This window comes from Dendroctonus ponderosae, unplaced genomic scaffold (assembly GCF_020466585.1).
Source record: "Dendroctonus ponderosae isolate FM_Combo_2020 unplaced genomic scaffold, Dpon_F_20191213v2 Dpon_F_20191213_1, whole genome shotgun sequence".
NCBI lineage: Eukaryota > Metazoa > Arthropoda > Insecta > Coleoptera > Curculionidae > Dendroctonus > Dendroctonus ponderosae.
Genome location: NW_026017110.1, coordinates 25,345,056 through 25,355,744, shown reverse-complemented (window position 1 = coordinate 25,355,744; position 10,689 = coordinate 25,345,056). Strand labels below are relative to the sequence as shown.

General features: G+C 34.4%; 1 protein-coding gene across 1 annotated transcript in view; it reads right to left on the bottom strand.

Annotated features, from left to right (window-relative positions):
• LOC109544325 overlaps positions 1 to 10,689 on the bottom strand; it is a gene marked incomplete in the record, with an annotated part of 20,810 nt that overhangs the window by 7,608 nt on the left and 2,513 nt on the right. The window contains 4 exon segments of the mRNA XM_048661531.1: positions 412 to 545; positions 1,120 to 1,191; positions 1,244 to 1,301; positions 1,368 to 1,506. Coding sequence (XP_048517488.1) covers positions 412 to 545; positions 1,120 to 1,191; positions 1,244 to 1,301; positions 1,368 to 1,493 — 390 coding nt within the window.

The following is a 10,689-nucleotide window of genomic DNA, read 5'->3' as shown; positions in this document are numbered from 1 at the left end:
GGTCATGACCCCCATGACCCCCCTCCTAGATCCGCTCTTGCGTTGTGGGATTAATAATTAATCCGAATAAAAAACCTTCAGTATCTACAAAAGTCGTGGAACTTCGTAGACGAAAAAGTACCTGGAAGTGCAAATAAACTTGCCCAATAATCTGCGCCCACTAAGCGATATTTAAGCACAGTTCGGCCCTTAAAATACATAAGTATGGAAATAATAGGTTTTCACCCCATCTCATGACTAATGTATAAATGCAAACATGATTTGGCGCCGTCTTTAAACAGCACGAAACCATCAGTAAGTCAATTCGAAATTCCCTAAATGTGTGATAAATTATTTAAATGCCCATTTCGTACGCACTTCTATTCAGATTGTTTATAGAAACTGCCCAAACTTGTTTTTTTATCTGGTTACCTCTTGTCCTTCGCTGCTTTCTTCGCTGGCGCTACTGGCGGACTCTGAAGCTGAAGGACTATTTCCTTCACTTTCTTCGTCTTCGCTCTCGTTGCTGCTTCCTTCTTCTCCATTTCCGTTTGCTAATGAAATATCTACGGGAAAAATCAATACCATCACTTTGAAAATCAGCTATGTGCTTTTTCGCAACAACTGCTGCTTGAGTTTTTGCGCAACAACTGCTGTTTGACCTGCAAAGCTTGCAAAGCCTTTGAACTAAGAAAAAATGTCGTTTATCACAATTTTGAACGTCAGTGAATAAAAAAATGCGAACTTAATGAAAAACTAATATTCTTCTTGCCTCGTTTCGACAATGCCCTTAAACACGCTGCACTTAAATTGGCAAAAGCACGGTTGGCAAGTACCTACATTTGAAGCTGAATTGCCTCTTTTGCCCAGTTCAGTTTTAATATAACTTAACAATTACCCAGTTTTCCCCGGCAGGTTTATTCATGCCGGAATATTTCGTCAAGCTTTTGCAATTTTGCTAAAAATTTCAAGTGCTTTCGCTTTGGCTTTCAGGTTTTGAAACTAAGCCCATTTTAGAGTTAATTGGGTATTTTTCAAAGCCGAAGCACAGTGCAGACTGAACGGGTTAATTATTTTTTATTAATTACCCAACACATTTCCAAGCCAAAGTAATAAAATTAAGGCTAACTTGCGACTTACTTTGTTTTAACTTTTCCAAGATCAAGGGGTAGAACTCCTTAGCCGTTGCATTATTTGGCTCATATTGCAAAACTGAAACAGACTGTTCAATATTTCCAGTATCAGTAGCAATACTGAAACTTACTTAATTTGCAATACTTGAGCGCGGTCAGGTAATCCTTTAGCATAACAGCCGATAAAAACTGCAAGGAAAATGTACATAATTCAATTTTTAACAGTCTAAAGGTTTAATTGTGGTACTGAAATACCTCGGCTAGAAACTCAGTTGGAGCCGATATGCTTTCATCGGCATCAGTGTATTCGCTCAGATCTTCATTGCTACTGGAAGTCGGCTTCAGAATTCCTCCAATGTTGCCGTTGTCCTCTGTGGTCATCTTCAAACGAAGACTAGAATTGGAAAACGGCGGTTTTTTCACATGTACTGGCATTTTGAAAATAGTCCGAATAATATTGCTTTTACCCACGAAAATTTTGACTTTGATGCAACTTTGACTAGATATACCTAGTTCATGTACAGGGATAACCATTAACGTCTCAGCTTACTTTAGATGCTTAAATTCTCCCCTGAAAATATGCGGGATGACTAATAGCTTCACGCCCGAATTTTAATGCCAGGAAACCTCCAAACATTAGCATTAAGCTTTTTTGTCTTCTTTGAACCACGTTTTAATATCCCTGTGCTCAAGCTGGAAAAATCGTTCGCCCGCTTGCTTTTATTCTGCTGTGTCTTCACAAAAACGATCATCTCTCAATAAAGGCTGGATATAGAGTTTATGAGACGTGCTCATAAGACGTGATTTTATCCGGCGGCTTTTTACTTATCAAAGTGCTTCCGCCTCGACAACTACAATTGATTTTTAGCCAAGGCTCTTAAATTTGCCTTTAGTTTTCCAGTGCGGATCTAAGATAAGTAAAAGTGATAAATAGACCAAAATATTATTTATTGTTTAACAATTTTGTTAAATGTTGCACCCAAATAAACTACAAAATAAAGCTTTGAAACTTTGACTTTTCCGGGACCCATCTTTGAAGGGGTTGAGAATTTCAGATGAAATCTCATTAGCTAATATAGTTGGTTATCGAAAAGGTTCTAACGACTGATTGGATTTTTCGACCCGTTGCTGATATACAGGGTGTTTCCACTTGCGGGAGCCCCCCACTTACTCCCATTTTGCTTCTATCTTTTTGATGGTTAGTAATTGCTGATGAAACCTAATTGGCGTAAGGTAGTTCGAGCTGGCTTATGAAAAACGCCATTATGATTAACCAGGTATTTTGAACCGTTGACGGGATATCGCCTGTTGAACATCGACATGTCCTAACAACCTGATATTTCCGCACCTAACTTTGAAACAGTAAGAAATTTCGGATCAACTCTAACTAGGCAAATACAGCTTTTGAAAATCTCTATCGAAAAGGTCCTAATGGTTTGTTCAATTTTCCCAACCGTCTCTGAGATACAAGTGAAAACTTCAGTAGCAAAAGATAGGTATCAAGACGGGCTATCCAAAACGTTATATCAAATTGTTTGATATTTCCAACCGTTGGGGAAATATCGCTTTTAAGAACGTTCAGACGCCCGGAAGGGGGCGAAGCCCTACGCTGACTTGCAATTTTTCCGCCCCAAAAGTGAGGATATTTAATACTCTTTCGAAAAGCTCTTAACGGCGGATGCGATATTTGCGGCCGTTTTCAAGTTAAATGCACCCAAAAAAAATTCTGAAAACTTGCCCTGTTCTGATTTCGAAAATCCTTAACTGCAAACCAAACAGCCTTAAAGAGAAATAAAATTAAATCAACTAAGCAATATTTTTGCCTGTGTGTGAACAAAACTCGGAGAAGTCTGTATAGAGCGGATGTTTTTCTCTATAAAAAATGTACAGAGTGCACTATTGATCAAAAAACGCTAAACCCCGATGTCGTTGCACCTTTTCAACTATTCAAATCAACTTCCTGGATACAGTGTTTATAAGGGCAGACATAAAGGGGAATAGCCCAGAAGTTGCCGTGTCAGCATGACTTTGTTTTAAATTATCGCGAAAGCTTTTCCAGTCATCCCCTATTTTGTTTTTAATTTTCCTGTTTATTGTAGACAACATATTAATCGGCAACTTTGGTTCTTCCAGTTGTGGTGGATAAACTGTTCATTATTGCACTAGGGTCTTTAACAACTGCGTTTTGAAAAGTATTATTTTTATAAACAAACAAAACAAATATTGAAGTTGTATAAAAATGGCACAAATTCCCGAGTTGTTTCGTGTTTTCTTTCTTTCTGAAACCCAACAAGGCTTCAATTTTCAGTAAAACAAAAACTAGATAGAAATGGACATGAAAGACAGCGCCGTTTGCACCAAACGAATTCTTTTGATTTAGATCAGAGAATTTTCAAAAAAAGCTCTTGCTTTGAAATGTAAATGCAGTCCAAAGGCGAGCGCATTTTACCATATTATTAATCTGCCTTAAAAAGATTTGCAATTCACTCCTAAATTGCTTCGAGAAGAATAATGCTTAAACACGGTCTTTCTGAAAAGCCACAAAAATTCATTTGTTTATACATCAGTTCCTTTAACGTGATTGTATGAAAGAATGTACATTCAAATTGGACTGTCTGATTGAGAAATGGGCACATTTGAATCCCACGGAAAAATGTGTTTGGTAAAACTGCCAGGTCCTATGCCAAAAGTGAAAAATAACAAATTCTCCGCTATTGTTAGGAAAAGTAAAAGTTGGGAAATATGGTAATATTTCCGGGAATTTCAAAACTACTTTCGTAATGCGTTTGCCGTCAATTCGCGAAAAGTCGAATATTTATGTTTCGGATTCCTGTAAACGCCTGTATGACTGCCAATTTTGTGCTGTTTTCCAGAAATCGGGAAGCATTGGCAAAAATCGGAAAAAATAAGACACACATTTAAAGCATTTGTGTTGAGCAAATAAAATCAAATGAGCTGTAATGTCAATTTTTGTTCAATCAATTTATTTTTAATACAAATTTTCATTGAGAGTGAAGTTTTCTCGTAATTACAGCGCGAATACTTAATTGTCCAAACATCGAAAGTCACTAATAATATTTGCTGACCGGCATTTATCAGCACTTATTTTTTAAAACTCAAAATAAGTCGGTTGCTATTTACATTCGACGGATGTTCCATTAAACAAGCCTTCATGAAATAATCGGTAATGTTTAAGTACTCGTTAACTACCTCTATATGTTAAAGTTAAGCAGCGCTTAGTTTGAAATCCAATTATTCCTCTGAACAAACAATGATGAATAGACGAGGGCTCCAACAATGAAGTACAAAACATTTTGTAGCCAAAAGATTGGAAACTAATAGTGTTCTTGCTACAGAGGCGAAATTCAATCAGGATCCATTCAGATAAATTTGGCGCCGCATAAGACTCAACGAGGTAGAAACTGATAATGAAAAGTTGAGCCGGATATTGGAAGGGAACCAATTTTTTCTACTCAGACGCGTAAATCATAAAAGCAAATGTTTAAGCGCTCAGATGAAAAATATGTTTACTTTTGCACCTGCAATAATCTACATCTACGAACTGAATTTGGAACGTTAAATTTTTAAACTAATTTTCAATAATTATCCCCCGGAAACTTTCTCGAATAATTTAGAGGTAATAAATCAATCTCAAGAGCTTGAACACGAAAAGTGGCACATTTACTACATATTTTCCCCACTAAAAGACGTTCCACAGTCTTCAGGCTTAGATATCTAGTTTGCCAGCTTCCGGAAGGATGCGTCTCGATGTCTTAAGACGTATCTCCGCAAGGGAATGCCTATTTAATTATTCATGCCAGCTGAATATTGCGCAATTTGCATTGCTTTGAAACTTTCATGCATTTTTAATAGGCGGCTGTTAAAAAGTATAAGTAAATGTTAATTTTAAAACAGCAAGGACGGCATGAAATCTCATATTTTTGTATAAAAAAATCACAGATTTTCACTTTTTTTGCGACCCAAAGGTGCCTTTGAGCGTCGTTTTGCAAGGAGAATAAAATCGCAAAGCTGAATTTATCAATAATTACTAATTATTATTTATTTGAAACCAAATTTCTCCGAGATAAAAAAAAAGAATTACATTGCAAAACTGGATGCTCCAAGACATTGATTTTCAGTTTCCGGGACAATGCAACAGTTTTTTTTTTTTTTTGTAACAAACCGCGCATTTTGAGAGAACAACTTAAGAGAGCTTTTCTCTTTGACATTAGTAGGGAAATTCAAAAACGATTTTTATTGGGAAAAATATTTAACAAGACGAAATAAAATAAATTTTATTGTGAAAAATATTTAACAAGACGAAGACAAATGTTTTTGCAGAATTGTCTTGTCTAGTAATTACATTGATTTTGCTTTTCTGGAAGAATAACGCTATTTCTATTTTTTTAATCAAAAACCGCGCTCTTAAAAAAGGAAAACAACTTAAAAGACCTTTTCACTTTCAAGTTGTTAGAGCAATTCAAGAATAAATATAATTTGGAAAAAGCGTATCAGGGCGAAAATTAATGTTATTTCTAAATTGTATTCTCCGATAACTACATTAATTTTCAATTCATTATCTGGGCTTCTCTGGGGTACTCTTTCATTCTCTGCACAAGGGTTTTTAATTTTTTCGTCAAAAACCATGTACTTTTCTGAAGAAGCTTACGAAAGATTTTTTCTCCTAACTAATAGGAAAGTTCAAAAATAAGTGCTATTTGGCAAAAACTTCTATAGGACGAAAATTAATGTTATTGCAAAATTGTCTTCTCCGATAACACACCGATTTTCATTATCGGGCCCAATGCAAGTTTTTTTAATTTTTTCATAAAAAATCATGCAATTTTCTAAAAAAACTCAAGAGAGCTTTTTCCTTCTAGCTAATACTAAAATTCAGAAATAAGTTTTATTTGGCCAAAACTTCAATAGGACGAAAATGAATGTTACTGCAAAATTGTTTTCTCCGATAATTACGCCGATTTTCATTCTCGGGGACAATGCAAGTGTTTTTATTTTTTTCTTCAAAAATCATGCAATTTTCTAAAGAAACTCAAGAGAGCTTTTTTCCTTCTAGCTAATAGGAAAATTCAAAAATAAGTTTTATTTGGCAAAAACCTCAATAGCACGAAAATGAATGTTACTGCAAAATTGTCTTCTCCGATATTTACGCCGATTTTCATTCTAGGGGACAACGCAAGTGTTTTTATTTTTTTCATAAAAAATCATGCAATTTTCTAAAGAAACTCATTAAAGCTTTTTTCCTGCTAATAGGAAAATTCCAAAATAAGCTTGATTTGGCAAAAGCTTCAACAGGACGAAAATAAACTTTAATTCAAACTTGTACTCTCCAATAATGACATTGATTTTCCTGTTCTGGGCCAAAACAACGATTTTCATGCCTTTCTTTAATCAACATCAGGTAATTTTTCGACAGTAACTTCAAATTGAAAGAGATATTCAAAAAAAGTTGTTTGCTGTCTTTGAATAATTTCCTTGATCTTTATTTATGGGATAGAAGATGCACAACGGCTTTTATTTTTTCAACCAAAAACGGCACTTTGTAGAAGAAAACTCAAGAGAGCTTTTAACTTTCGAATGAAGAAAAAGAATTAAAATTAGAGAAAAAGTTAAAAACAAAGCTTCTACGCATGCTGTAGCTAAAGCGAAAAAAATGGTTTGCAAAAATGCAACCAAACAAACAAGATAACGATACAGCAATTAATTACAAAAGTGTATGAAATAAGTAAAACCACCGCAATGAAATGAATAATTGCGTACAAACTTTAGTAAAAAGCGATAAAAAGCAATTTCAAAGGCTGCAATAAAGTGGCGCAAAACTACACTTCTTGTTGGCGAGCTTGGAATTTATAAAGAAACAAACGGCCAAATTTATCCTTCTGCCGATTGTATTCAAGAAAAACATTAAAACCCGAACTGCAAGTCCTTTTCTTCGAAATGTCGAATAAAAACAAAAAAATGAGGGTTTTTCAGATTACGTCCGCTGCTCCATAACTGGAAAAAGTTGAAAGTTTTATGGAAAATAAATACCACACTACACAATCCAGCCAGTCACAAGGTAGCAGTAATAAAAGACATTTTATTACTTGGCTTCTGACGTGTTTTATAGCTTGGGAAGCTTCCAATCTGGAATCCTCATTGCGTATAAAATGTCTGCAGTTTAGCACAAGGACCTAAGCAAATTTAATTGAATCCAGCCCAAATCTTGCCTTGATGTTCTCAATGGTGATAAAAACCTGTTTTGCAGATTTCACATGATTATTTGTGATAAATTGCTTAATTATATGGCATGATGTAGTTTCAATGTGGGCGCTTGATAATTAATCAAGCCGAAGATCAGGCATCGTGACATAGCAAATATTCTCCTGCAGCCCTTAACGGCATAATAATTCTGCTTTACCCTTAAACGGTTTAAAGCGAATTAATTTTAAATGAACGCAGTAATAAAATGTTGATCATTAATCATTTGGGCGGCTATTGAAATTTAATATTTAGTTCAATCGTTTCCTGGTATATTAAATATTCAATAAAAAAAAATTTAATAGTAATGTCTAATGTGTTTGAATGGAGTAAAGGAAAAAACATTAAGAACTAAAAAATCCGACTTAATCATAACTTAAAATCAATTACCAATTACTCAATGAATGAAAGCGCAAAATTTATTAACTTCTTTAATATTCGCCTGTTATTGGCATGCAATTTCCTTATTCTATCGTTCGAGCTAATAATTGACTCATAAAATATTTTGAACGAAACGCTTGTTTGTGATAAACAAGGCGGGAAATTGTTGATCAACTAATAAACATTTATTGCTTCAGATTTGGTATTTGTCTAGATTGAATGGCGGTTCAATAAACTGAACAAAAAATTAATATCAGGAATTAATAAACGTAAAATTCGGATAAAGAAAAATCAAGTAACGAGCCAAATTGTGTTGTGCAGTTTTCCAATTCAAAATCCAAGTGCCGCATAATTAATGTGCTTTTATGGACCGAAAGCACTGCAGTAATTCAGGTCTCAGTATTAATTCTGCCGGTATTAACTATGCGCAATATGGGCCAAAATGGGCAATTTTGAGTTGCGGTAAATGTATGTAAATTTAATTGCATTGTTTAACGGTAATTTCGCTCGATTTCCTCGTTTAAAATGCATTTAGCTCCCACACCCTAATTAAAACTTTTCGCTAATTTTAAAGTTAGTCGATTGCGCATTTTTTTCAGGTTTCCAAAGTTTCAAAGTTTTTGCAAATTCGGTTCCCAGAAATTACATATTTCAAGGAAGTTGGATAGTCGATTCCAAATTGCCTCCAGCGACCTAGATTATGCTGGATCAAGCAAACGAAGTTTTAGCTAATTGATTTTGTTCCAAAGTGTAACTTTAAAACAACATTCTGTTTGGAGGACTGTTCAGTCTACTGATTTTTTTATTTTGTGAAAGCCAGTGAAACGCTGGCATCCATTTGCAGCATCAATATTCTATCATAGGATCTTTTGCTTATGCCCACAAGATCCAAACCAACGTACGTACAATCTGTAGAATTGTTCCCCATAGGGCTGTTGGAATTTAATGTTTGTTCCAAACGTTTTGCGGAATGGCAAATATTCCTTTTGCCCAGAAGCTCTTATTGTTACGATGGAATTAAACTAGAATGTTCGGAAAGTTCAAACAGATCTTGCTTATTCGGAACCAATAGATAATGTGGCATGTTTATTGGACGGATTTCTTGTTCATTTTAGACACTCTGTAGAGGACACCGCTCCACTACAATTTAAAATTAACTTGAACAGGACACACTGTATTTTCCTTAACTCCTGCTAGTCAGTCGGGCAAAGTATCAAAATCTTGAAAAACACACATTGAAGCCCAAAGGCACTAAACTTGAAACACGAAAAAGTAAAATTAAAGTTTTAATTAGAAAAGGGAATTGCAACGTTGAGACGCACTGCTTTGCACCTCTCATTTATCCCCTAAACTTGATAATTGATTTCAAGAAACTGAATGGTAAAACACTTTTTACTTGGAAGATTTTCGTAATGGATTTTGCTTGTTTCAATTTCCTTGACAAGCGGGGGCAAATTTTCCATAAAAGCTAAAAGCGAAGTAAATAATGGAGTAGGAAAGTTTGTATACAGTTTTAAAACTCAAAATTTCATTTAACTTGCATTTTAAATGTGCAATTGTTTATATAAAAATCTCAGCTCTTTTTCGGCGCTTTCGACAAAAACAACACGACGAAAGATTAGAAAAAAGTGAAATTGTGCAAAGCATGTGATAATGATGCTGAATATTTGCGGATTATGATTACGATTGCTTGTCTGTCCCCCCGCAGAAGTAAGAAAATTTAAAATATTTCAAAATAACTTTTTTATTAACTTTCTAATTCGGATTTCTATTATTGAAGTGATAACTATTTATGGGAGGGTGAACCGATTTTTCTCGGTCACGGCGGAGGCGCCTGAGGCTTGGCACGCACATATGCACTTTGAATTCGACATTTTTCTCATAGTGCGGGTGCATCTGTAAATCTGGTAAACTTTTCAAATACACATTGTGTTATTAAACTGACAGTGATTTTGATTTATCAATTATTGAGTGTGATATTATTGTGTTCTGTTCTATGTTCTGTATTTCCTATATATTATATCTGTACAATTTATTTTATAACGCTGATAACAATGAATCAACAAATTATCAAGGGAGAAGCTGCAGATACTGCAAACACTAGATTAAGGGTGCTTATGTACTAAGTGCCTATTCGAGTTTCGCCTTCTTCTAAATTTCCAATTAAAGTGCACACACAATTATACACACTAAAGCAGTTTAAGTGCAAAAAAATGCGGATCGTCCATCAATTTGCATTGATCATCTTCAAACGACCAGGTATTTATCATTGCAAATGAGATTGCCCATTGCCGTGTACTGTTAAATATTGTTTTAAGAACAATCGATGTTGTGCAACAAAATTGTGCCTAAGATCCACTACAATAAAGTTTTTGTAAAACTGTTGGACCTATTTTAAGTCACCTGATTGATTGTGGACGCAAATTCGTATCAAGAAAAGATTAAATTAAATTAAATCGTATCGATAGAATCCCGGTACCGATTCCTGTCTTACTCTCCGTCTGTAGTCCAGATGCTGCCCAGATGATGTCTATTTGCATTGTATTGCACGATTCGGTAAAATATTATTACCTACTTGTTTAGTGATTTTCATCGGAGACAATTGTTAAACCAGATGTTGAGCGGATATTTTCTAAAGAAGGCAGGGTCAATTTATGAAAAACGCTCAAGATTAAGTGCAAATAAAGTGTCACAACTATTATTAATAACTTTTAATAAAATAATAAGATGTTCTATTATTTGTTATTTTATTTTGTAACAACAAATTATCAATATTTAAATATATATTTTGTAATCTTTCATATTTAACATAAAATGATAAACATCATTACTCTTTTGTAATAATATATAATAAATATGTTTGGAATTTAATTGAAAAAATATTTGAGTTTACCTCGGTTATTTCAGAAAACATGGGTTCGGTCTTCTTATTTTCTAT